Consider the following 27,130-nt stretch of genomic DNA (forward strand, 5'->3'; position numbering starts at 1 on the left):
TGTCCTTGAGGGAGTCCACAGCTCCTCCTAGTTCAGTATCGTCAGCAAACTTACTTAATGTACATTTGATTCCTGTCTCCCAATCATTTATAAAAACATTGAAGAGCACTGGCCCTAAAATCGAGCCCTGTGGAACCCCACTGGTGACTGGCCGCCAGCCTGGTGTAACCCCATTTACTATAACTCTTTGATCCCAACCCGTCAGCCAATTGCTCACCGAACGTATGATGGACTTGTCTAGTTGTGTGCTAGATATTTTATCCAGAAGGATACTGTGAGAGATAGTATCAAAAGCTTTGCTAAAATCCAGAATCACCACATCTACTGGCTTCCCTTGGTCAACTAGATGGCTGACCTTGTCATAAAAGGAAATTAAGTCAGTTGAACAGGACTTTCCTCTCGTGAACCCGTGCTGGCTATGACCAATGACTGCAGTGTCTCTCAAGTGTTTTTCAGTAATTCCCAGGATAACCTTCTCCATAATTTTACCAGGCACTGAAGTGAGACTGACAGGCCTCTAATTACCAGAGTCTTCCTTCTTACCCCTCTTGAAAATTGGGACAACTTTTGCGAGCTTTCGATTGACTGGGACCTCTCCAGACTCCCAAGACTGTTGAAAAATAGTGGAGGGAGGTCCCATGATGACATCAGCCAGCTCTTTCAGTACCCTGGGATGAATCCCATCGGGCCCCATAGATTTATGCGCATCCAGCTGAAGCAGCAAGTCTCGAACAAGTTCAGGTCGGCTGGGAGTTTATCATTCCCCCAGGCATGCTCTTCCAACACAGGGCCCATCGTTGGTGCCAAAGACAGAGGTGAAGAAGGTGTTAAACATCTCTGCTTTGTGTACATCCCTATTTGTGAGGTGATCGACCTCATCAAGTAACAGACCAGTGTTATCTCTGATCCTCCTTTTGCTGTTAACATATAGCAGCTGCTCAACATTTTTATAACAAATCTAAGAAAGCAAAGGAACCCAGCAAAGCTAAATTAATAGCTTTACAAATTCAGCAATTAGAAAATGCCTACACCCCCTTGGGGAAGGGTCAGACGAGAGTACTAACCTCTGAGGGTGGTTAAGTTGTTAAAAACCTACTCAACCTGTGCAGACAGTCAATGCCATCTTTGCCAACAGCCAGTCACTGGAAATCAGAATGCCCTCGATTTCGCAGCACTGGCCCCTGTTTTTCTTCTACTATTCGCATAGCTGACGCCTTTGGGCCTTGATCACACCACCCATCAAGCTCAGGGCAGCTTTTCTTTTAAGCCCTACTGCTCCTATTAACTTGTTGGGTAAAGTTCTCTTGTGCAAACTCGGATGTACCATCGACTGTTTCCCGGATGTCCCAGCAAGGCGGCAGGCAGAATTCACCTCTGTTCTCCACCTCCTGGCATCTGATCTGAATTGACGCCCATCTCACCAGACCTCTCTTTTTTTCAGGACATCTTGGAGCAAGTACCTTCCCAGCTTTGGTGTTCTCACGCTTATGAAGTACGTCATGTGCTAAGTGCTGAACCTGTCCAAATTACTTTAAATCAGGAAAAGCCTCCCCTGTGTATTCCTCGGTATTCTATCTCAAAGGGAGCCATTTGATCAGTTATTGGTTCCCTTTTGCAGCCAGGCATCATTGCTCGTATTCGCAGCCATTGTAACACTCCCATTTTGCCTGTTAGAAAACCAGGGAAGAACACGTACCATTTTGTCCAGGATTTCCATGCGGTTAATTGTGTTGTTTTATCAAACTTTCGTGTAGTACCTAATCCTGCTTCTATTCTCTCTTGTATTCCAGCAACTGCAACTTATTTTATGGTTATGGATCTTTGCTCTGCTTTTTTTTGTCACCCTGAATCTTAAACTGTCTTCTCCAGACCTGACTTCATCACTGTGCTGGTGCAGCTCTTGCCTGGGCTGGCAGGGCCGGTGAGTGGCGGGGAGCCAGGCAGGGAGCCAGGGAGGGCAGGGAGACCCCCCTCTGCCCAGTGCCCGTCAGGCCCCCTCTGGGCACCGCATCCCATTTGGGGCCCCAACAGGAGAGATGTGGACAGACCAGAGGGGCTCAGGGGAGGGCACCGAGATGGCTGGGCTGGAGCACTCACCCTGTGAGGGGGGGCTTACTCCTTTGTGGGGGGTAACTGTCGTTGTCTTTGGGTTTCTTTCTCTCCTTCTTGTTTTTTGGCTTGTTTGCTTTTTCTCAAAGGCTGTGCCCACCCTACCAACCAAAGCAACCTCCATTGCTTTTGTGAACTGTGCTGTTTTTTTCTGCTGTCAGGTCAGAACAAGTCCCCCCAGCACGTAATTTCTGGCTGCAGGCATTGGTTTTGCAAACCAAGCCAAAGAGGAGCAAACAGTAGACCTCTTCCCCCAACCCCACTCCACCCCTCTTTTGGAAATACGAGTCGTCAGTGTGGATTCATGGCATTGCAATCTCGACAAGCTGTCATGAATTCGGAAACCCTTGCCGCATCCTTGAAGAACAATGCTCTCCCTGTGTGCTGTAAAGGGCAGCCACACCAGTGCCCCACACAGCCCTCCCCAAAGCACTCATAACACACCCAGGTCACCCCGAGCATCCCCTAAAGAAGCGTTTGGTGCAAGGCATTCCCACACTTTGGTAGCAGGATCGAAGCAGAGGGGATTGTGCCTCTGCTCCTCCCTGGACCCAAGTCTCACTCCTCCTGTCCCCATACCAGTGGGGACCCGGGTTGGGGTGCCCTTACACCCAAACCCTCAAGCCCCATGGCCCAGGACCACGGCACCACCATTGCTGGTAGCAGATGATGGGCTCTGCACTGAGTTTGCCAGGTCTGTCAGCTGTGGCTGCTCAGGCTTGTTCTGCCGGGACGTATCTTGGTGGGGCTTTCACCGGGTTCAGCTGCCACAGCAGCGCTGGGTTGTGCAGCGCTGGGTTTTACATCAACACAGCAGCACATCGTGGTCCTGCCTGGGAGGAGGGGGCACCGTGCGAGAGCAGAGGCGTGGCGAGGAGGAGCCCAGGCCTGGGGTGATGAGCGATGGGGACCAGAGACCCCCGGGCCGAAACATCTCCGGAGGGATCAGCGACAGAGATGCAGGCCTGGAGCTGGGGACCCCGTTTTCAGGGAGAGGAACAAAGAAGTAGCTGCTGGCATCCATAAAGGAACCATCAACATCCACATCCCCCTCCAGCACAGGCTGCATCGCCGTGCCCCCTCTCCCGCAGACAGACCCCCATCAACCTGAGGGCAGCGGGTGGCACCAGCATAGGGTCTATAGAAAACAGGGAGTCTCCATATATGTTAAGCCACCTCAATAAGGTCTCCTCTTTCTATTTATTGTGCTCAAACCTCCTCCACTTGTAACTCTTGTTACAATTCACCTACATCTTAAGATGAGGTCCTGTTTGAAGAGAGCCACACCACTGGTCCACCTTCTGCCACGTAGCCCCTCAGGAAAAATACTTGGAAAACAAACATTACGTACACGGTCAAGGAGTATTTTTAAGTATATTCTCAATGAGAACACTGCTGCACTGCAGCAAGTTTTACGTCACCACTAAACCGGCAAAGCTTCACTATTAAACCAGCAAACCAGCATCTGTGGATGCCCTCACACAAGCAGTGGCGTTTGAAGGCACTGCTTATGATCTCATCTGGCTTGCCTTTATGAAATAAAGCAATGGTCGCTCCCTCCATGGCCTAAACCACATGATTACAGGGAAAAACGTTCATGAAACAAACCAACCGAGCACACCAATTACACAGAAACAGCACCTATTAAGTCCTGTTTTGACTGACTGAAATACGGATGTGTCGTGGTTTAACCCCAGCCGGCAACTAAGCACCACCGTCCGCTCACTCACTCCCCCCTGATGGGATGGGGCAGAGAATTGGAAGGGTAAAAATGAGAAAACTCATGGGTTGAGATAAAGACAGTTTCATAGATAAAGCAAAAGCCATGCACGCAAGCAAAGCAAACCAAGGAATTCATTCACTACTTCCCATGGGCAGGCAGGTGTTCAGCCATCTCCAGGAAAGCAAGGTTCTATCACGCGTAGCGGTTATTTGGGAAGACAAACGCCACCACTCCGAATGTCCCCCCCTTCCTTCTTCCTTCTTCTTCCCCCCCCCTTCTTTTATATTGCTGAGCATGATGTCATACAGTATGGAATATCCCTTTGGTCAGTTGGGGTCAGCTGTCCCAGCCGTGTCCCCTCCCAACTCCTTGTGCAGCCCCAGTCTGCTCGCTGGTGGGGTGGGGTAAGGAGCAGAAAAGGCCTTGACTCTGTGTAAGCCCTGCTCAGCAATCACAAAAACATCCCTGTGTTATCAACACTGTTTCCAGCACAAATCCAAAACATAGCCCCGTACTAGCTACTGTGGAGAAAATTGACTCTATTGCAGCCACAACCAGCACAGGATGTTTGCATCCAAGTCTGTTAAGGCAGGCAGGCCTCTTAGGCATAAAACCAGGCCTCTTAGCATAAAATACTCTGGCGTGCAATAGCATCTCCTTCTTTGTTGACTCAGGACTAACATTATATCCTTTCCAACTGTCTTGCACCAACACCTCAAGCATCCTTCTGCTCTGCATCAGTTTCACTATCTGGAAAAGAGGGAAGCAGCCAGCACTTCCACTAGAAAGCACACTGAGATCTACTGATGGGAAATCGTACAAGCTAAGTGTTACACCACAAAGTAAAACATGAACATTTCCAACTATATTTGCATCCGAGTATCGTTAGCTTACTGAAGATAAGGTCAGCAAGTTGAATGCAACATGGGCAGCTAAAAGATGCCTCTTGGAGGCTACGCAGGAGAGGGACTATCCCTATTTGGGAAACAGTATCGTTAAGACCGTGCAGACTGAATACCAAGCAAACACACAGACGTCAAACTTGTCACCATAGATGTCCCTTCTCTTTCAAAAACAAGATCCCTTTTTTCACGGGGTGGGGTCGGGGAACCTACAGCAGACGCTTATCCTATCCCACTCAGAGAGCTTTAGAGGCCTTCAGTCCAGTGTGGGAAGAGTAGATACCTCAAGCCTTGTCAAATGGCTTCAGTTAGTAGCTAAATCTGAAAAAAAGGCAAGAAAATGTTCCTTTGCCTTGAAGCCACCCTAGCCCATCAGCCCTTTTCTTCCCTTCTCTCCCCTTGACTTAAGAGGAGCTGGTGACAAGTTTCAGTACACAATAGGTGAAAGTAGTGCTAGGTTTTAAAGCAGGGAAAAGCCACATTCAGCTGAAAAAAAGAGCATTGCCACAACTTAAATCTCTCTTCCCTCCATCTGGTCTCTTCTCTTGGTTTCATTTAAGGGAGCATCACTGTGGAAGGATTCAGACTGCCATAGAAAAATCTGTCCCCATGGCTGTACTTGCTGCTATCAAAACTTCTCTTTCACCACTGCAAAGACATCCCAGCTCCCACTGCTGCCCTCAGTGGTTAACGCAGAAGAGTCCTCTGGCCCAGGTCTCTCTCCAACAAGCAGACAACCCAGCTGCATTCTACTTTTTTACACTCCTGGTCAAATGCAAGCCATCCCGTTGGTCACACAGACTGCCTCAGTCCCGCTTCACAGGTTTCCTCATCCTGATCCTTGACACTTCAAAGGGGAAAAAGTGAAGCTTCCTCATTAAGGGTCAAGTACATTAGAAACCCATGAGCGAAGAAAACGCACTTGCCCTGCAATTTGCTTGTGACCCCAGCATTGCTCACAAGCAATTGTGTTCCCTAGCAGAGACTATAAATGTGATTTTTTTTCATCCCCTGGCCATTACTAGAGCCTAGAAGATACACACGCAGAGCCAAAAGAAACCTGGATTAAAAGAAACTCTGTACCTGATCTGATCGTTCCCCTCTGACGCCGCCATGGGCCACAAGCATCACCACATTTGATACCCACATGGAGAGACGGGAAAATGCTCACAGCAAAACCAGAAGGCATATTTCAATTGCAATGAGAGGTAAGTGATTTATGGGCTGTAAGCTTATGGATGGTAAACAATGTCCTGAGACTGCCTGCCTCGTTAGGAAGGTTGAACTCTAAAAAAAAAAAAAAACGGCTTTTCAAATAGCATGTACAAGCTTGTGAGAACAGGGAATTTGCTACGTTTTAAATCTGAGATTCCACACTTGACCAAATTAGTGACTTTGCAATGACAGCTGCTGCTCCCAGCTCAGAAGCACAGTTTGATATTTTGCACCACAAAATAAGCTTTCCACAAATTCCAACACCTATTCAAAAAAACCTTAAGACCTCACACAACTGCACAACATCACAGACAACTTATTATAAGCACTGCTGAGTTACTATTCATTTAAGTAACAAACGGGGGAAAAAACCCTCATTGGGACAAAAGTAAAGGTGGACACAAAAGAAAACAGTTTGTCAGTGAACTGGTTTAATCAGCCCACTCTGCAGAGGCCAGCAGAGGACACCTTCAAAAGTTGTGTGTCTTCAACTTTGTAGAAAAGATCAATGAAAGACACTAACTGGATATAAACCGTTAAATGGTGCTCAGCCAGAGAAGATTTTTGTCATGCGTAAGCCCATCTGCTATCAGGTAAATAGAATGGGCCCCTAAGGATGCACAATGAACCTTCCTCATCCTCCATTCCTGCCACCAGCCACCCACTACCAAGTTCCTCTATAGAAGTGCAGTTCACACCAAAGTCCACACCAAAGAATGGCCCAGCACACCAGTGGCTCTCAGGTACAATTTTAAGACACATTTTCACTCTGGCATAAGCTTTACAAAGCCACTTTTAAGCCAGGAAAGAAGGGGGGAAAAAAAAACCAAACCAACAAATCTCCTCATTTTGGCTAACCATACAGGTGTTGCCTCCCTATTTTCTTCTGTGATCCGTTTTCTTCTATATTTTGTCATCTTTTGTGTAATCTTCCTATTGAGTTTGGTGTCATAGAAATGGCTCCACCACCTCCAACCAAGCTTATCACAGCCTGAAAACCTCTCATGTGATGTCCACCTACTCCTTCTGTTTCTCAGCAAGGCAGTGAGCTCCTCCTTCGGTCTGACTTCCTTCTTCCCTCCCCCAAAGGGCAGCGTAACAGTGACTTGGGAAAACAAACACCATAACTCCGAACACCCTCCCCTTCCTCCTTCTTTCCCCAGCTTTTACTGCTGAGCATGACATCATGTGGTATGGAACATCCCTTTGGACAGTTGGGGTCAGCTGTCCCGGCTGTGTCATAGAATCATAGAATCATTGAGGTTGGAAAAGACCTGTAAGATCATCGAGTCCAGCTGTTAACCCAGCACCGCCAAGTCCCACTAAACCATGTCCCTAAGCACCACATCTACACATCTTTTAAATGCCTCCAGGGATGGTGACTCAAGCACTTCCCTGGGCAGCCTGTTCCAATGCTTGACAACACTTTTGGTGAAGAAATTTTTCCTAATATCCGATCTACACTTCCCCTGGCGCAACTTGAGGCCGATTCCTCTTGCCCTATCGCTTGTTACTTGGGAGAAGAGACTGACCCCCACTTCGCTACAACCACCTCTCAGGTAGTTGTAGAGAGCGACAAGGTCTCCCCTCAGCCTCTTTTTCTCCCGACCAAACAACCCCAGTTCCCTCAGCCGCTCCTCAGAAGACTGGTTCTCTAGACCCTTTACCAGCTTCATTGCTCTTTTCAGGACAAGCTCCAGCACCTCAATGTCTTTCTTGTAGTGAGGTCTAGCGCTGTCCCTTCCCAACTTCTTGAGGGGCAGAAAAGGCCATGACACTGTGCAAGCTCTGCTCAGCCATAACTAAAATATCCTTGTGTTATCAGCACTGTTTTGGTCACAAATCTAAACCACAGCACCATACCAGCTGCTATGAAGAAAATTAACTCCATCCCAGCCAGACCCCATACAACAAGCTGTATCGATTCTCCTCGTGGCAAACATTAACAAGTTGTACAGTCAATTACAGCATGCATTTCCCCTAACAACTGGACCATTGTTTATTTTGGCTGTGCTGAGAACAGGTCTGCTCTGCTCCAGCAACTCTTCCCCCCACCACAAGAAGGACACAAGTTTCCTTCAGTCAGATGCTGCTGGCAGCACATCGCCTTGTTCCTTGTGCCCTGAACAGGACTGGGAAGGGGAAGAGCAGAAAAACATTTTCCCTCTTGCCTTCAATGGGATCTGTTAACGAACTCAAAACACTTTTGTTTCCTTCTACCAGGAACATGAGGGCCACTGCAGACAACCTTGCTCATCAGGCTTTAGGCAGCTTCCAGCAGGGCTGACTCAACCCAGCCGCTGTAAAAGCTGTGTTTCATTTACTAAGGGAAGTCGTCAACTGACAGGGACTTCCACGCAGCATCTGCTGCAAAAACAACTGTGGCAATGTAATTTCTGAAGTCTGACAAAATTGCATTGTCATAACTCAAGGGTCATTACCCCCCTAACAGCAGGCAAGATGATACCTGTTGAATTTATTCCCACCAAGAACATCAGGCTTCTGCTGAGAACCTCATCCCTCAGAGATGCCAAGACACTGAGCTCCCCAATGTCTGAGAGAGACCAGCCGAAGTTATCTCAGGTTGGCTACACATGGCAGGGAGAGCAGAAAGGGCCCAGCACTTCGCTGAGGAGCGATGACCACAGCTCAAGCAGGAAAAGAGAAAGCTCCTGTTCCTTGCAGAGAGCAGCAGCCTAAATAAGTGTCACTGAGTGTCACTTTATTAGTGAAAACACGCTGCAAAAATCATGCCAATGACAAACTACCCACAACAAAAATGTCAAGTGCTTGATTTTTCTTTTTCCCTCTTATTATCAGCCTCTTTGCATGGGCCATTTTTGCTGTTGCTTGCTCCCACCCGAGAGTCCAGCCAGGAGCACACTCACTCCTGCTTTACTACAGCAGAAGACTGGCTTTACTGGGCTTACACAGAAACCCCCGCTAGCCAGCCCCCGAGGGTTTGTCACACTGCCTGCACCCTCGGGAGAAACAGGCAATCTGCCCTGTAGTCAGTGCTGCAAAGGGACAGTAAGAACCTCAGGCTCTGGATCAAAAGGGACTGCAGTTGGAAAGGAAGACCAACTCTTGCCCCTTGAAGAGGAGCGTGCACTGCAGAGCTGCCGTGTAGACACCCGAGGACAGATGCACACGCTAGAGAGGGCTCCTATCAGCCTTAGCTAGGCCCTGCTATATGCATTTAAGGAATAAGTGCTACACGCACAAGTCGTTTTTTCCTCCCCATCTGAACAGCAAGAAACAACTGAGAGCAAGGGAAGACCACACTTGTTTCTATATCTCATTTAGAGAAGTGCTGAGAGATCCCCCTTACACTGTGAAGAGATCGAGCTGATAATTGCTCTAGGTAGATAAAATTGTGAGCCAAGTCAAGAAGAAATCCTGTGCCCCTTCTCCAGGATTTCATTATTCAGGCCCGAAGAAAAGAGTTCTGGTCTCTAGCCCAGCACCAGAAATGACACCTGCCATCCTATTTCTTCTTCAAGCACAAATCAACCCAAACCAAACCCAGGTCTCTCTATCTTCAGGGCCAACACCAGAAAATTATGAGAGTTGTAGAATTACTAGATGTCTCATACCTTTTTCCCTGAGGAGTAGAAGGGCTTTCCTTATACTACCTCCTATGAACCAAGAAAAAGCTTCCCCAAGCTCTCCCAGGCAGCTGGCATTCAGCGTTTGTCAGCCCCAGAGCCACACAGCATTGCCTGCTGCCTGAAGACAGACAAAACAATGTTCGTGTAGGTAATCAATGCCTGCTTGAAGAGGTAAACCAACACTCCAGAGAGAAAATGGAAATAAAGGGGTCTGTGAAGAGTCTGGGCTTTGCAGAGCTGAGATCAGGCAAAACTCCAGTAGAGCGCGTCCTGCTTCAGATTCCCACTTGCAAGACCCAGAGGCATTATCGGATGATGTCCAGAAGAAGCAGGGGCAGAGCAATCCCTTCTCCACACCACCCCTTGGCTCAGTTCCCACCACAGCATCACTGCTGGGGTTGATGCAGGGCTGCAGCCAGCCTGGTGAGTCCCATCGCCAAGCCAGGCTAATTTGTCTTGGTGGCTTGTGAGAAGCGGGGGCTGCAAGAAGCTGGTTGCAAGGCTGATGCTGGGGCGTGCTGTGCAATGTGGGCACGGACCCACAGGCACACCTCTGTCACCGCCACATCCCTTCCCTGTACGTGTGGGTCTGCATGCAGCTGGAAACAGGTCTTAGCTAAATCTCAGCCCTGTGATTGAATATACAAGAAAGCACCCAAAGAGCTGAAAAAAAATTCAGCAAGACATTAAAATTATTAGTGATGAAAGATAAAGCTTCTTAGGTTATTATTTACCTCCAAGCTGATGGAAAGGCTGTCCTGCTCATTTGGCCTCATTTGCCATATTCCCAAGGAGGTACATAAGCTGCGCAGTGCCCCACTTCACAGACTCGCTGAGACTCCTCAGAGACAGCAGCCCTCTTTTCCACTACACTGACATCCGAAAATATACTTTTCCAATGCTAAGGACTTGCCTCTTTGTTTGGGGTTGGGAATGGGTTTCTTATTAGACAGAGGATCATATCCTTGTCCTCACGCTCTCCAGCTCACCCCAAGCCCAGACATTAAAGTAACACGCCACACATCTCCAAGATGGAGACCCCAATTGTAGGCATACCCACAGGCATTAAAAAAATCAGGACACATCACATGGCAAACTGAGGCAGCAGACCATCAATTTAAGCCATAGTTGAAAGGATTTTACCTTAGAAGTAGCTGAGTCTGGTGAACTGTAGGAACCAGGGCATGGCCCATCCTTGGTTGTGCAGAGAGACACCTGGGAAAACCTTGCCCAGGATTTTCTTGCCTGTCCTGTGCACTGGCTGATCCACCTGGGAGATGGGCAATCACGCACGCATGTGTGCGTGCACACTTACAGACTCTGAGCACGGGTCTCTGGAGGCCAGTACTCAGACCCTCAGGTCCCTTGGACCCTACATGGCTGTGCCGTACTGGGCATCAAGATCTCCTGTCCTACTGAGCAGCTGGTCCAGTTTGAGGTTCACCAGCTGGTCAAAAACACAGGCTCGGAACAGGGAGCACAGTTGCACAGAAGAAATGTGATTTAATAAGAGTATAGGACACATTGCAGTGATGAAACAAGATGCTTAGGCAGGCAAGCATACCTACCACTGCTTACATGCCACCAAACACTTTTCTCCCTTTTTTTTGTGTTTTCCCGGCTTGTTCCTCCCCTGATTCCTCCCTTTCCTCTTCCTATGTCTATTCCGCTAAACATCCCATATGAAGTTTCATACAATCCCTAGGTTCTGCTTTGCACCATCTCCAAATTCTCCTCCCTCTGCATCCCACCGTAAGTCTTATACGACTATAGGCCATCATTGCCCTTAAGCTTCATGACATTGCCAGAGAATTGCCTTCATTAAGTCACCTTGGTGGGCTTTGCTGAGCAGGAAGAGGAGTGAGGACAGTTTGTGTCGGGGTTGCTGCCTCCCATCTGATCAGCCAAGCTCGGTTTTTGGAAGTGAAATGCATGTTGAACTAAGGACAAGGAGACACGTGCAGCAGAGGATACCATGGTGTTACAAGTCACCATAAGCTTGTTCCCGGTAGGGGTGAGCTCACTCCTGGGCACTGGAAAAAGAGGAAGCATCACTTGGTCTGGGCAAAGCAGGGGTCAAGGTAGGGCCTGTGACCCCCTCTGACTCCCATCGCCTCAATCACGTCTGAATGCAGGGAGCCACGAGCCTCCCTTGCTCCTGCTGTGTTGGGGTGGGGTGGGTTGGGTTAGGCAAAACATGGGGCTGAGCTGCACTCAGAAACCTCCTTTCCTGCCCCCAAATGCCCCTTCCCCACTCCAGTGTCCCATGTCCTGCACCGAGACACCCGAAGGGCCTCACCGCCCCTCCGGACCCCGGTAACCCGCCGGGCACGCGAACACCCCCTCCCCTTCCCGAACACAGCCGAGGCGTCCCCTCCCGCGCCCGAAGGCTCCGGCTGACACCCACCCCCCCGCCTTGGTCCTTCCCGTGCCCGGGCAGCCCCTCCCGTCCCCGCCCGCCGCCCGCCCGTCTGCTCGGCCGCCCGCCCCGCCCCGCCCCGCCCCGCCCCTCCCGCCGCAGCCGCCGCTGGGTCCGGGCCTGGGGAGGCGGCGGGCCGGGGGGGCCGCGCCGGGGCGGGCGCCGGGGCCATGCTGGGCAAGGACTACATGCTGGCCATCGTCCTCGTCAACTGCGACGGTCAGCCGCGCCGGCGGGCGGGGCCGCGCTCCGGGGGCCGGGGCCGGGGCCGGGGCCGGGGTGCGGGGCCGGGGCCGGTGCGGGGCCGGGGCCGGGCGGGGCCGGTGCCCGCGGGCGGGACGGCGGCCGCGCCCCGCGCTGTCCGCGGTGCTGAGCGGGGCCCGCGGCGGCCTGTGCTGGGCGCGCCCGGCCCGGCCCGCGCCGCCTCCCGCCCCCCAAGGTCGCGGCGGGCACCCCCCGGCCCCACCTCCCCCCGCACCGCCCGGCCCGGCCGCGCACCCCGGGGACCAGCACGCGCCAGGGCCGCGCCGCGCCCTGCGGGTTCTGGGCTGCGTTCCCCGCAGCGGAGCTCGCTGCTCGGCTGCAGCACGGGCTCCTCCCCGTGACCTCCCCGGGGCCCGGGGTGCAGGGAGGAGGGGGTTAATCTACCCCTCCTAGCTGTAACCCTCCAAGGGTGCTTTCCTCCTCCCAGACCCCAGGGGTCTGTCCCCAACCCCTTTCCCTGGCCAAGCTGGGGAGAAGCCGCTCTCGGGCACCCTGGGGCGTTGGCAGAGGGCTGGGGACCGCGTGCTGGCAGGGGGAGCTCTGGCCTGGCAGCCCCGGCCCTGCCGGGGTCACCCCATCCCTCCAAGCACCGACGAGGCGGCTGCCGGCACTGATCACACTTGCCTGGGGTCCGCCGCTACCGCAGCCTCTCTGGCGTCGTGCCAAGCCTTCCCTCGCCATGCTTCTTTCCTGGGCCATATGCCCAGCCCTGCACCCAGAGGCCACTGCAGGACCCTTTCACTGCTGGGTGAAGCTGCTCGCTTCTCAGGGTGCCCTGCAGCTGGGGGACCTTCCCCCCTCCCCCGCCTCACACTGTCCCTCTGCACAGACAACCTCTGGAGCGACCAGAGCCTGGAGACGGACCCTGACCTCCCCCCAGGCTGGAGGAAAATCCGTGACTCTCTGGGCACCTACTATTGGCATGTGCCAACCGGCACGACGCAGTGGCAACACCCCACACGCACGACCAGCCCAGGAGGGCGCCCGGAAGCTGATGGAGAGGAGACACTCCAGGGAATGGTAGGGGATGTGGGCAGGGGGGTGAGGGCTGGTGTTGGATCCCACCCCCTGGCAGGAGTCTGCTGAAGGGCCCTCTGGGCATCGCTGGTCCAACCTCCCCTTGGAGCAGGCCTGTCTCTGTCACCCCAAAGTCCTGCTCAGCCCATTCCTGGCCAGGGTTAAGCCCCTTGAAAGGCTCCAGCAGGCCCCATGTTGGCCTCATCCTGGCTACATGGGATGCCCACAAGCTGAGGCACTGCTGTCCTGGAAGGGAGGGCTCCTACCTGGTGCCCCCTGACAGCCTCTCTTGCTGCGCTCACCCCTTTCCTCTTCTCTCCCAGGACTGCCAGGCCCCCACGGCAAAGGACTCGGCAAAGGACAGGCCCATTCCCAGCCCCATGGCTTCGCTGTCCCGGAGGTAGGGCTGCCCACGCGCTCTGCTGCTTGCCGGGCACGATTGGCCCTTGACTGCTGGGTGCTGGGCCCCGGTACCCCCCACCAGAGCAGCCCCACACGTTGGAGCCAACGGGACCCTTCATGGGATGCATCCCAGATAGTGGCATGGGGGTCTGCTGGTGCCAGGTCATCCTGGCGCTTTGCTGGGTGCCCCACGTCCATGCTGCCGAGTGGGAGCCATCCCCTCACCGCCTGATCCCTCCACAGGACCTCGCTGCCCTGGCATGGAGATGACTTCCAGCACAGTGCAGAGCCCGGCTCCAAGGTACTGCACCCAAGGGCTTCACTGCGGCATCATGGGCTGGGGCTGGCAGAGGAGGGGGCAGGCAGCAGCTGGCAGGGATAGGGATGGGAGCAAGAGCAGGGGTGACCACGCTGGCACGGCGAGGGGCGTGGGATGGGGGTGGCTGTGCTGGCCAAGCACTGAAGCCCCACGTGTCTCTGCTCAGTGCTTTGCTGTGCGCTCGCTGGGCTGGGTGGAGATCCCTGAGGAGGACCTGGCACCTGGCAAGAGCAGCATCGCCGTCAACAATTGCATCCAGCAGCTCTCCAACAGCAAGGGCCAGGGCTCTGCGGAGAACCGGGGCGAGGTGAGAGCCTGGGACAGTGCTGCCAGGCAGGGTCCCACCCCGGGGCCACTGCTGCTGAGGCTGGCTGTCCCCACTGACGGGGATTGCGCCTGGGGGCAGGGACCAGTGTCAGTGGCAGAGTCAACTGTCTCCATGTGGGGCATCCATGCGGTGGTCCCAGGTGTGGGGCAGGTGGGTCTGACAGGGCTGTCCCTTGGGGACAGTGCCTGGGCGGGCTGTTCCCATACACAGGAATGGTACGGGGGGAGGGCTGGGGGGGGGCGGAGGGCTGTTCCCACGCTTGGGGCTGAGTAGTTTGGGAGTTCAGGGGTGTCCCTACATGTGGGATGGGTGGTGGGGATGCCCAGGCCACCTGCCAGGCTGAGGGAGTCGCTGACCTTCTGCAGGGCCAGGACCTGGTGATGATCCTGAAGAAGGACACCATGAGCCTGGTGGACCCCCTTGACCGCAGCCTCATCCACCACCAGCCCATCCTCAACATCCGTGTCTGGGGCGTTGGCTGCAACAACGGCAGGTGCCGGGGGCTGGGGCAGAGCCAGGGGGCTGGGGGCGACTCTGCCGGCTGGGGGGGAAGGCACCCCAGCAGTAAGCTGTCCCCTCTCCTCCCTCCCCGACTGCCACCGTGGCTGCAGGGACAGGTAAGGGGGCAGGGGGCCGGGGCGCAGCGTGGGGGAGGAAGGGCTGCCTCTGCCGGGGTCTCACTGGCTTGCTTGTGGTCTTGCAGAGACTTCGCCTTCGTGGCCAGTGACAAGGACACCTGCGTCCTCAAGTGTCACGTCTTCCACTGCAATGTGCCCGCCAAGGGCATTGCCAAGGCCCTGCACGAGATGTGCTCCAAGGTGGGATGCAGGGGCCCCAGCGGGTGTGGGCATGGCCAGGGGTCTCGGGCGTGAGGGGAGGCACCGGGACCCCGTCTCTTGCAGATCATGGCTGAGCGAGCCGTAGCGAGCAGCGGGCTGCCACGCGCCGCCGCATTGGAGCCCTCGGTCTCCACCGAGGACCTGCCGCTGCAAGGTACTGTCCCCCCAGTGCTGCTGGCTGCTCCCCCTGCCCACGGTCTGCCCTCGGGCAGCGGGATGCCCAGCAGCCAGAGCCCTTTGGCCTGCCCGGCTGTGTCCCCGGGGTCTTGGGGATGGGACGGGACATGGGAGGGTCCCCCGGGAGGGTCCCCCCCACCTCTCCTGTCCTGGCAGTGGATATCCTGGAAGCGGTGAGGCAGTCGATGCAGACCTACGAGGCGTTGTACATTGGCAGCCTGCCTGTGCCCAGGGCCATGGGTAAGCGCCGCTGGCCCTGCCGCAGCTGGGGGGTGCCCGAGAACCCCCCGCTGCAGGTTGGCCGAGCAGCTGGGCCCCGGCGCTGGGCAGTCCCTGCCTGTGGGGCCGGCTGGCAGCACCCTGGCCGCATTGTCTCCTGCTCCCCAGGGATCGATGTGCTGAATGAAGCCATCGAGAAGCTGACGAGGGGCCCCGGGCGGGAGCGCTGGACGCCCTCCCTCATCCGCGTGTCCGACACGGCCATGAGGGTGCATCCCGCACAGGTGGGGAGGTGGACGGGGGGCTCCGGCTGAAGTGGGCACCCTGCTGCCACCGGGGTGGGACAGGCAACCCCCATGGGGGACCTGGCCTCCCAGCAGAGGGGACCTGGCGGGGGTGGCAGGGCTGCCTGGGGTGTGGCCAGGGGTGGATGGGCCCACGGGGTCCCCGCAGGAGGACGAGGAGGCGGCGCACATCTGGGAGTGCCAGGTGCGGTACGTGACCTTCCTGGGGGTGGGCCGGGACGCCCACACCTTCGCACTCATCGTGGACACGGGGCGACGCTTCCAGTGCACGGCCTTCTGGTGCGAGCCCGACGCCGGCACTATCTCGGAGGCGGTGCAGGCAGCCTGCATGGTGAGCGGGAGTGGGGCGTCCCCCAGTCCCCCCAGCTTCCCAGCCCTCCGGGGACACGCGGAGGAGGAGGCAAGGGCTGGGGACGGGGGACGGCAAAGCTGGGGGCTTGGATGGGACACCCAATCCTGGGGAGGACAGCAGGGGCAGGAGGGAGTTGACCCCACGGTGCCACGTCCAACCCACAGCCATGCCATATTGGGTTGTGTCCAACCCCACAGTGATGCCATGTTGTGCCCGACCCCATGGCCACACCATGTTGTGACTGACCCCACGGTGATGCCATGTTGTGTCCCACCCCATGACCACACCACATTGTGTGTGACCCCACAGGCACACCGTGTTGTGTCCAACGCCACGGTGATGCTGTGTTGCATCCCACCCCATGGCCACACCACGTTGCATGTGACCCCATGGCCACACTGTTGGGTCGTGTCCCACCCCATGGTATGCCATGTCATGTCCCACCCCACGGCCACGCCACGTTGCGTCCCACCCCACAGTGGTGCCATGCCGTGTCCCACCCCACGGCCACGCCACGCTGCGTCCCACCCCACAGTGGTGCCATGCCGTGTCCCACCCCACGGCCACGCCACGCTGCGTCCCACCCCACAGTGGTGCCATGCCGTGTCCCACCCCACGGCCACGCCACGTTGCGTCCCACCCCACAGTGGTGCCATGCCGTGTCCCACCCCACGGCCACGCCACGTTGCGTGTGACCCCCACAGCCACGCTCTGTCCCTTGTGTCCCTGCAGGTGCAGTACCAGAAGTGCCTGGTGGCTGCTGCACCGGGGGCTAAGGCGAAGGGTGCGACAGGCGGGGGCCGGGCCAGGCTGGCGGCCTCGGGGGACGCTGCCAGCGGGGCGGCCAAGACGAGCGGGGGCAGCGGAGGGGCGGCGGGGGCCGGTGCCCGCAAGCGGGGCCTCTTCTCCTTCCTGGAGGCCTTCCGCCTCAGGCGAGCCCTCCTCCACACCCCATAGGGGACCGGGGCCGGGGCCAGGGGCCGGGGCCGGGGCCGGAGGCCCCGTCCCCGGCCCCGGCCCCGGCCCCCGTTCCCGACCCCGTCCCCCGCCTCCCCGGGGGGGCGGGGACAGGGGAAGGCCCGCCCCTTCCCGCCCCGCCCCATCGGGCGGAAGGGGCGGGGCCGGGCGTGACGTGGCGGGATGGCGGAGCTCTACGTGAAGCCGGGTGAGGGGGCGCGGGTCGTGGTGGGGGTGAAGTTCCGGTCCGGCGGGGCCGGGGGTCCCCGTCGCCCCCCCGCGGTCTCACCGTGCCCTTCGCTGCCGCAGGGAACCAGGAGCGTGGCTGGAACGACCCCCCCCAGTTCTCCTACGGGCTGCAGGCGCAGGCCGGGGGCCCCAGGCGAACCCCCCTCACCCGCCGGGCCCCCCCGCCGCCAGCGGGGGCCCCCCCAGGTCAGCATCCGCAAAGCCCCCGGCCCACCCGGCTGCACCCTGCCCAGCCGGGGGCTGCTCCGGGGGAGCCGGGGCCCAGCGCAGCCCCCGGGCCGGTGGCGCCGCAGGGGCCTCGCGGCAGCACGGGCAGGGAGCCCTGCGGCCTGAGACCCCCCCGTCCAGCCGGGCCTGTTGGACGGGGGTGACAAGGGACCGGGCTGATGGGGCTCCGCGCCGCTGCCTCTTCCCTGCAGGTGCTCCTCCAGGCCCGGTCAGCGCCCCTGCTGCCTCCGCAGCGCTGCCCCCCCGAGCGCTGGGGCCACCCCCCCTCGGGCCCTCCAGCCCTGCCCCGAGGGCAGAGACCGGCAGGCCAAGCGCTGCGGCGTGCCCGGAGGAGGAGCGCGGCGTGCCCGCCGCCGCCGTCCTCACGCCGCTGAGGGAGGCCCTGGACGCCTGCCGCCCCGCGGTGCAGGTGAGGCCCCGGCCCCTTCCTCCACCTCTGCCCCACGCGCTGCGGGGGCGCAGGAAGGGCAGCCAGGCGGGGGCTGCCTGTTCCCGGGATGCCCGCGGGGGCTCCCCAAGGCTGGTGGGGGCAGGTCCCCCCTCCAGCTCATCTCTGCTTCCAGAAACAAGTGTGCGACGACATCGGACGGCGGCTGACAGTGCTGGGGGACGCGTGGGCTCAGGGGAAGCTGTCGGCCCCGGTGAGGAAGAGGATGAGCCTCCTGGTGCAAGGTGAGGGGCAAGGGGGGCTGCATCTGGGCCCACGCCAGGCGCGGGAAGGCTGACCCCACACCACTGACAGGTTCCACTTTCCTGGCAGAGCTCCAGCAACAGCACTGGGACACGGCTGATGAGATCCACCGCTCGCTCATGGTGGACCACGTGAACGAGGTGAGCCAGTGGCTGGTGGGCGTCAAGCGCCTGATCGCTGAGACGAGGAGCCTGCCTGCTGCAGAGCCGGCTGCGGCAACGGATGGCAGTGCCGAGGCCGGGCCCGGCCAGGAGGATCCCTGATGCCAGGGATGGGGCTGCGGACTGTGAGCTGGCGGACTGTGAGCAGGGCAGCCCGTGCCCAGGGCCACCGAGGGGATCTGGGCACCTCCCCTGCCTCCCAATCCTCACCCAGGAAAAGGGGATTTTAATCATTGTGACATTTTAGTGGCGATTCACTAGATGATGTTTAATAAACAGCACTAACCTGCCCCTGGCCAGAGCCTGCCCTAGGGTTCTGGCACCGGACGGGTCGTGGTTCTATCCCAGGAGCAGCAGGAGACAGGGCTGCTTCAGGCTTGGTCAAGGGGCTCGGGCCCTGGCAGCGTGTTCCTAGCCCACAAGACATGAAGGCAAGGAATCCCCCTGGCAGCACCCCAGCATCACCCAGGTCGAGCAGGCAGCGATGCATTTCCCTGCTGCACCAGTTGGTAGAGCCTGGCCCCCTCTGGCCTTGCCTTTGGCAGTGACCCACCGCAGCAGGCACATGGCCCAGCTCTTCTGCAGGAGACGATGGCCCCCAAGGAGTTCAAGGCTGACTGGGGAGGCCGCCCTGGCGCCAGCCCAGAGCAGCCTGGCACAGCCAGGGTGTGTGCTGCAGTTAGAGCCCGTGCTCCTGCCCGTCCTGGCACAGCTCAGACCCAAGTTTGGGACCCGAGAGACCTGGGTGGCCTCAGGGACAGGGAGATCCAGGGAGAAACATCACAGTGCCAGTGATGCCCAGCAGGTCAGGTAAGCCCAGGGTGTTAACGTTGATCCTCGACAGCAAGCAGACTGTACTGCACTGCTCCCTCCCGCACTCGCAGGAGGGCCTCACCAGCTGCCCCCACCCCAGCTGGGGCAGGCTGCATGTGGCACCCCAAGCCTGGGAGCAGACCCTGAGGCCCTGCGTTCACCACCCCCAGCCTGCAGGGTCTGGGTGCAGGAGGGAGAGATCCTCTGCACCTGCTCCTGGTGCTGCTCAGCCCCTCTTGGCTCCCCTCCCCAGGGCTCCGAGGACCCAGCTGAGCTCCAACATAGAGATGCAGCAGGTCAGCACAGGGGTTTCATGGTGTTTATTGATCAAGCATGAGCTCCTAGGCAATTGCACCAGCCAGTTGTGCTAGAGCCTGAGGTGTCACACGTCCATCCCCAGCATCAGAGAGGGCTGCAGCCAGCTGGTCACGGTGCCAGCACCTCCACGAGGCCCAGGAACAGGCCCAGCCATGGCCTGGAGACAGGGAGCTGGAAACTCAGATGTCCATCTCAAACTGGTCTTGATCTGCAAGGGTATGGAGGGATAGAGGGCCAGGGTTAGTTTGGGGCTGCCTTGGGAGAAACGTGCAAGCAAAGGGGGCAGAAGCTAGAACTGGGGCTGAGCCAGGATCTCCCCTTGCCCTTGCAGCCAGGCAGGAGCCCCATGCCCCCGGCAGTGTGTAGACAGGGGCTGCGTGCTGGGCTGCTCACCTGGCATGGCTTCTTCGCTCTCATTCCGCTCCTTGAGCTCCTCCAGCTTGACGAGGCTGGACCGGGCCAGGGATGTGACACCGGGGATCTGGGGCAGGCAGCAGGGAGGGGTCCTGGCCACGGGTGAATTCTTGCACTCCAGCAGGAACTTGCGGTCGTAGATGATGCGGGTACCTGCCAAAAGCAGGGGGCTGTCAGGCACTGCTGGCCCCTGGCCACCCCCGTCTCCGAGCACCATGGCCTGAGCCTGGAGCAGGGGGTGGGACCCAGCGCTTGGCCACGGCTCAGGGACATAGCTGGCTCTGGAGCCACTGTGGGGCTTCCCCCATGGCAGACTGTGGCGCCCGTCCTGCCCAGCAGCTCTTCCCCACATTGTTCCTCCCCTTGAGGCTCCTGGAGCTCTGCCAGGGCACAGCACAGGGGGTCCAGCCTCGACGTGGGTGCCCCGTGGCAGCTGACACAGCAGCCACCCCTGTGCTCCCTGGAAGGCAGGGCCAGCCCCGGGGCACTCAGCACACAGCCCAAGCCCGACAGCCAGGCAGCAGGCAGGTCCCCAGCACACCCTGCCCACAGGTGGCTTGCTCGGGGGTGGCTCCCTGCAGCTATCAAGCAGCAAAGGCTGGGTGCCCCCCCATCAGCACCACGAGGAGCCGTACCTGGGGACCCATTCCCAACAGCTCAGACAGTGAGCCACCCTGCTGCGCCCTGCACGAGGACAACGGGCTGGGTTCGATGGGTGCCAGCCTGCTGGCTGTACAGCCCCAGGGCAGTGCCCGCCCGGGGCACGCACTGCCTCCCTCCGTGCCCCAAGCGCCAGCTGCGTGCCGTGTCTGCTGCCCTGCACCCGGTCCAGGCCTGCCTTCCCCTGCCTGACTGCCTGCAGCCGAGCACCGGTTCCCTGCCAGGCTCCAGGGCAGCAGCGCGCCCCGAGCTTCCGCGCAGGCTGGACCCTTCCTGGCACCACAAACAAATTACACAACCCGTGCCTGCCACGCCCCGCCAGTGCTGGGTCTGGCTCCCCAGCCCCAGATAAGCTTATCAGAGGCACACAATGGAGCCAGCGCCCACAGGGTGGGCACCTGCGGCTCAGCTGAAACATGCTGTGCTCAGGGAGGGGGGCACACACTGCCCTAAGGACAGACAGCAAAGAAAAGGACCTGCTTGACAGCTGAACCAGGGGCTTTGGGGGGGGGTGGGGGGTGGAAGAGAGGCAAGAGGGCAGGCCTAGGGTACCCTTGGAGGGAGCCGTGCCACCCAGTACCTTCCCCCAGGGCTGGTGAACTTGGGTGGGAACAGACGTGCACTAGCCCCCTGCGCCTCCCCCAGCGCCAGCCAGCCATGCCCGGGCATGACCTACCCCCAAGGGACTGGTGCTGCATCACCACCCCAGCGGCACTGCCCGTGGCCCGCTCCCCAGCGACGCGAGCACCAGGCAATGCCTCTGCCTGCTCCCCCAGTACTGCAGGGCAATGACAGTAGCAGCATCTTCCTGCTAAACTTTGTGGTTCCCTTTTCCACTCCAGCTCTGGGCTGCCAGGGCAGCCGCCACCCCACGGGCCTGCCTGGATCTGGTGCCCAGAGCAGGCACCCATGCCCCCAGGAACCAAGCTGCAAGGTGGACAGCCCAGGAAAGGACCTGCTCGGGAAGGAGCTGCCTAAATTAGGCAGGGATGGGGCAGCTGAGGCCACCGTTCTGTTCAAGGGACAACCCCACCCCCGTGCTGGGTCTTACCCCCCGGCATGATGGAGTAGACGGTGCCACCCGGCGTGGAGCTGTAGCCCTCCGGGATGGGGAGATGGTGGCTCCCTGGGATGGGGCAGGAGGAGGTGGCGGTGCCTGTTACAGCCATGGAGCCCACATGGGTGGGGTGGGGGAGAGGCCCCTCCCCTGCAACTCACCCCAAGAGCAAACACCTATTGCACTACAATATAATTTGTTTTCAATACAATTACTGTTGACACGAGTGTTTCTCCTCTGGCATTTGAACTATCGGGGGGCAGCAGCAGTTCAATGTTTTTTGCATTTCTTCCTCAAATACTAGGAAAAATATCTGAATAGATCATCCAGTAGCATTTCTGAGGTTTAACTGCCTGCAGTGCTTGGATATGGCTTGTGCACTTTGGGTTTTCAGTACTCCTTCCTCATGCTTTTCCTGGGGAAACTGCTGTTGCATGTAAGGATTTGTCTGGAGAAGGAGGAGAAGTCTCCATCTGGTCTGAGGGACCGCGGAAAGTGGTCCATTAGATTGGACAACACGTGCACTGTAGTTACCTGCTTGAGGAATGGATATTCAGTGTAGTTACTGCGTTGCCACTAAGCATAGTCTAAGTGCAGAAAGTGGAGAACTTCTGCACCTGGCTAGAGAATGAACGTTCATCTTAAGCAGTATGCAAAAATCCCCTTCTTCCTCACGGAAAGGACTTGAGGAGCTCTTACCAGATTTAAATTGAATTGAATATATTATGTTTTTCTCTAGTGGGAAAGTGGTGTCTGCATTCCTAAGATCTGCTTCTAGGCAGCTGGTCACAGCGAGTCAGGTGAAGAAACCCTGCATTTACCTACGAGCTACCTATTTACCTTCTGCAAATTAAGACGCCATCAATTGCCATGTTGTCAACTCAGCCCTTATCTCCAGCCCCTGAACAAAACCTGATCTCTCAGGCAACCCACCTGGAAAAAGAGTGCTAGAAGCAGAAGAACTAATCCAGAAGGAAAAAAAAATAATGCACAACCGTGTTCACACAAAAAAAATAAAAGGCTAACGACTGGCAGAGGGAAGGACTCAGCAGACCTCGTATCACAGACGACTGTGGATCAAAACCCTCCCCCAAACCCTGACTGCATCCATGTGCTAATTACGTGACCCTGAAAAGATGCATCGCTGGGCATGGCAGCAGCTACCAATGACAACAACATACAGCCTCTTCCAAAATTCTCACACACAACCTATAAATACTGTTTGCCTTTTATTGAATATTCAGGTAAATATTTCACATTAATACAGGCTACATAAAGTAGAGCCACTATACGACATGAAATTTACTCAGCTTTTCCTTTTAAGTATGTAAACAATCATACATGTATTTACCACCCTAAAAGGTTGAAATCATGTCATCAGCTAGTTCTCTGCTGCATACAAGGAGCGTTCAGTAGTGTTTAGCCAAAAGCACTAGTTTTGTCTGATTTTTAAGTTCAAAATGGCTAAACTAACTGGAGAACAGAGTCAGTTTGTATAGGTAAATCAATTTGTTCTTATACAACGGGCAATCAAATTTCCATTGTTACAGCCCACAGAAAATCGCTTAGTTAGGCACATTAAAAAATCCCCAGGGTTCTTCAAGATCATAAAGATTCCCAAACAAGGCTAAAAAAGGATAGACCCCCTTAAATCAGTTGACGTACTTGAGATGCATGTTTCCAATGTGAGGTGCCCAGGTGCCAGGCCAAATCTACAGCAAGAAATAAAAAGACAAGGCTATTATGAAAACAAATAAAGGTTCCTTTAACAGAGCGTTTAACCTCTAGAGGGCAAGCTTAAGGCTTCCCCCCAACATACAACCAGACTGTCCAAAGGCTGGGAGCCCTCTTCAGCTCTGACCAAGGTTTGACTGACAACCTGCAAGGTGCCGAGTATGGATATAACCCCTCTCACTTATAAAAAGGTCGATTACCTGGCTAAGCAGTCTTGAAATGCTACTTATTTTACCTGAAAGGTTTGGTACGGATAGCGCCATGTATTTTTTATAAACACACACACACACAGAGTAGAGGAAAAGTCATGCAAACGATCTCAATTCTAGTTTCAAAGACCTGAAAAAAATGTCACCTATTTAAAAATGAAGAAAAACAAACCAAAGCACAACACTGTAAAAAGCCCCAGGTAAGCAAAGGTGGAAAAAGGCAGCCAACACTACCTGCTGAGCATCAGTACATTCTGTTGAGTTCTGGACAACTTTGATCATGGGATTCCAGGCGGGATCAGGAGTATGGAGCCCGTTAAAGAGGGGGCCTCCCGGGCCATCTGCTAGCTGAGGATGTGAGGGTATTAGAGTGCCGCCGTACATGGAAATTGGTAGGCCCTGAGGGAACAAGAGAAAGCACCGTTGGTGAAGGAGGCAGTGGTAGAGGAGGATGACCGTAGTACCACGTTTGCCAAGATGACAGAGGCAGTTCACATCCATACGCAACGTTCACCTACTGGCAAATACCTCAGTACTGTGAAGAAACGGGGCATTGCTGCACCCCTAGGCAGAGTATGGAGTACGGTGACTCCTCAGAGCCTGAGATTCAAGTCAGTTTACCCATTTTTCTGAACTTACACCTCACCAGTATGCAGCAGCCTCTGCACATCACTTTCAGATGACCCCATAAAGCCAGACACAGTATCTGTACAAAGAGATCTCAGTGCTCCCTCCTCTCACCTCTGCAGCATGCGATAATCTTGGTGCATGCAGGGCTGCAGCCAGGGGCTGCACTTCAGCAAAGCCTGTATACAGCTTGAGCCTACAAGACTCCAAGTTTCGTTTTCTATAACTTACTAATGGCCATCTAAAGTATTCTTCTGGTTCAGAAAGAGCAAGTTGCAGAGCAGCCTTTTGCAATTATGAGATTTCTTTCCCGTGTTTGAATGATTCCTGCTATGCAATTTAGAAGATCCCAAGAGCGCATGCTACAGCTACTTCTGAAACATGCTATGAGCAGGTCTGCTGTCGAGTACATCGTCCTGGACATTCCTCCATAGTGGCTGAGCTGACTATGGCTTGGCTACATCCATCTGCCTCAAGCTACTTTCCAGCGTTAACACAAAAGGAACAGACTTACAAGTGGTCCTCTCAGCCTGCCGCTTCCTTACGAAAGGCATGTAGTATTCACAGGCATGATTTGTACTGAAAGCATTAAGCAAAACCTTTAATCAGCCTCAAGAGCTAAGCAAGCCTTATTAAATGTTTCTGAGCAACAGCCTCTGAGAAAGGAAACACTGGAGAGCGATGGAAGCATTCAGCTACTTGACAAGAGAACACCTGCAATTCTGGTTTTGTTTAAATGCATCACCAGGCTTGGGCACCTTTTCTAGTCAGAACTGGGATGAAAGGAGGTTCAGGAGTAGGTGGGGCAAGCAGTGGTGGAAGAGGCACACACGTACAGTGTAAACAGGCAGAACAGGAGATACAACAAAATCCTTGGTCATTTTATAGACTAAATCCAATCCTCTGTAACTTACTTTAGAAAAATCCACAAAACTATTTGGCATAGGTTGGTGGAAAATATTCGAGGGAGCCACTATTCCAGAATCATCTCTCTCCATTGGCTGATGCTGAGAAAACGTGCCCGGGTCTGACAGCTGCTGATGCATCGGATGATTTCCCATGACAGGCTGAGACCAACCTGACAAGCCTTCTGGAAAGGACGAGATTGAAAATGGCTGATTACAATTCATTGAAGATACTCTGGTGTAGAATTCAGCAGCTGCACACACCTACATACACCCAAGGGCTCCTTGAAAACACACAGCCGCAGGGGTATCTTAGGGCTCTGCTCTGAGCAAAGGCAGACCTTCCACAGCCTACGCAAAGCAGGAAAATACCTGCCATTTTCAGGCTAATAACCCATTACAGTCAATGCAAACACACAAGTCTTATCTGTAGCATCAAGGCCTCTCACAGGGAAGCCGCAGCAGGCAACACTCTATAAGGCTGGCTACATGCACACACACTTTCCTTCCCTCCAGCTCCCACGTCCTCTCATGGACCATAGGAACGCAGAAAAAAGTTACACTGATGACAGGGGCAAAAATAGGGAAAGAAGAGAGACTGGTGAGGCCAGGGAAGTTTGGCCAGGCACATGCCATCTGCATGTACATTCGTCTTGATCCTCCAGACAAGTGTGCAAATAATGGGGACTACTGGTAACTGCAAGTTTCAGGTGTCCACAGCAGAACAGCTAAGATCCAATAAACCTCCAAGCTCACCTCTTGAGAACATACCAGCTTTTATTGAAAAAAACACAGCAATACTTAGACACTAAGTTAACCGAAGTATGGAGGGCTTCACTGAAAAATATTAACAAATACAGGACTATTAAACATTTGTCTTTAAAGTTACCAATGGAAACACTTTACACCTCAAATGCTGCAGCTCCTCCTTTCCACAAGAACCTTAAACTATCAGGAAACTGAACGTAAAAATTCAGATGTTTCAAAGTCATTCTTTTGAAACTGGGGCTGCCTGGAACAGAAGTTACCCCATACTATTCAGGAGTCATGAGGAGATCAATGCAAAAATCAGCATCCACAACTATATGTTTCTGGATGCATTAGCTGCACCACAACTAACATTTTAAAATGTTAATGGAAAGCAAGCTAGAAACTTGGACAGAGGCGGTTGTCCTTTTAGGCTGAGGAAATGGACCCCCTTAACAGATAAAAGTTGTTTACTTTTTAAATTCTGTATCATTCAATAGACTTAGTATGAAATTTTTGAACTCTTCTCAGGGTTTACAAGTGTACTTTGACAGATAATCTAGGTTGGGTGAGAACCACCTACATTAGGAGAGAAAACCCCAGCGCTTTCATTGATAGGCACTCTCCCAACCACCGACATCAGTTTTCCCTTCAGGACGTACTAAATGAAAGTTGATTACAGACTGTGGAACTTTATTCCTCCTCCCCAATGTTCTTTTCAAATGTAATACTTCTGAAAGGCCCTAAAAGTTTCTTTAGGCTACCCCAGGCTGTACAACAGACTTACCAGATACACTGTTAACTCCAAAGGACCAAATACCGCTATGACCAACAGGAGCTGTGAAGTTGGTTCCTAAGGGCGTAGGAGTGACAGATCCTCCCTGTCGAATTCTAGCAAGCCTTTCTGTCCCGATGGGAGGGGGTACCTTTCGATCTTGATTGGTGTTACCCGCTTTTGGCTGGCCCAAGTTAGAAGGTGCAGAAGCAGCTGAAAGGGGCGAAGATGATCCTGATGAAACTGAAGGAATAGGAGATTCACCTGCTGAAAAGAATATTTCTCTTGCTTAATTACACACAAAGCACGCAAGCTAGCAAGCATAAATGCTACCCAATTATCATCTCAAAGCAAATGATAAAAAGGTTTTAAAGGCTTTTTTGG

At 55.3% G+C, this 27,130-nt stretch overlaps 3 protein-coding genes across 24 annotated transcripts in view; 2 read left to right on the forward strand and 1 right to left on the reverse strand.

Moving 5' to 3' along the window:
• Nucleotides 1–12,114: 12,114 nt before the first annotated feature.
• APBB3 (amyloid beta precursor protein binding family B member 3) lies at nt 12,115–17,158 on the forward strand. The gene is given in 13 exon segments (XM_075163958.1): nt 12,115–12,198; nt 13,073–13,263; nt 13,584–13,660; nt 13,906–13,963; nt 14,148–14,288; nt 14,675–14,802; nt 14,921–14,926; nt 15,013–15,127; nt 15,212–15,302; nt 15,482–15,565; nt 15,713–15,837; nt 15,839–16,180; nt 16,934–17,158. Coding segments are annotated over 13 exon segments (1,632 nt in total). The 5' UTR covers nt 12,115–12,149.
• Nucleotides 17,159–17,246: 88 nt separating this feature from the next.
• On the forward strand, nt 17,247–18,777 carry SRA1 (steroid receptor RNA activator 1). Of its 2 annotated transcripts, none has more exons than XM_075163956.1 (5): nt 17,247–17,366; nt 17,468–17,593; nt 17,827–18,044; nt 18,199–18,307; nt 18,378–18,777. In XM_075163956.1, exons 1-5 carry the CDS (start codon nt 17,342–17,344, stop codon nt 18,587–18,589), a joined length of 690 nt encoding a protein of 229 aa, XP_075020057.1. In that variant the 5' UTR covers nt 17,247–17,341; the 3' UTR covers nt 18,590–18,777. The 2 variants fall into 2 exon arrangements, with proteins under 2 accessions (XP_075020057.1, XP_075020058.1); XM_075163957.1 differs by having other exon boundaries at nt 18,396–18,777.
• Nucleotides 18,778–19,603: 826 nt separating this feature from the next.
• Nucleotides 19,604–27,130, reverse strand: part of ANKHD1 (ankyrin repeat and KH domain containing 1) — a 120,833-nt gene continuing 113,306 nt past the window's right edge. For 9 of the 21 annotated variants that reach the window (XM_075163949.1, XM_075163936.1, XM_075163948.1 and 6 more), the window contains 5 exons: nt 26,759–27,013; nt 25,234–25,409; nt 23,927–24,091; nt 20,012–20,185; nt 19,604–19,826 (listed from right to left, as the gene is read on the reverse strand). In XM_075163949.1, the coding sequence (XP_075020050.1) occupies nt 19,683–19,826; nt 20,012–20,185; nt 23,927–24,091; nt 25,234–25,409; nt 26,759–27,013 (914 nt within the window). In that variant the 3' untranslated portion in view covers nt 19,604–19,682. Of the gene's footprint in view, nt 19,827–20,011; nt 20,186–21,862; nt 22,284–22,965; nt 23,462–23,926; nt 24,092–25,233; nt 25,410–26,758; nt 27,014–27,130 lie in introns of those variants that run through there. The other 12 variants (XM_075163942.1, XM_075163934.1, XM_075163932.1 and 9 more) reach the window with 6 other exon arrangements.

The sequence above is a fragment of the Calonectris borealis genome, chromosome 15 (genome assembly GCF_964195595.1).
Source record: "Calonectris borealis chromosome 15, bCalBor7.hap1.2, whole genome shotgun sequence".
Lineage (NCBI taxonomy): Eukaryota > Metazoa > Chordata > Aves > Procellariiformes > Procellariidae > Calonectris > Calonectris borealis.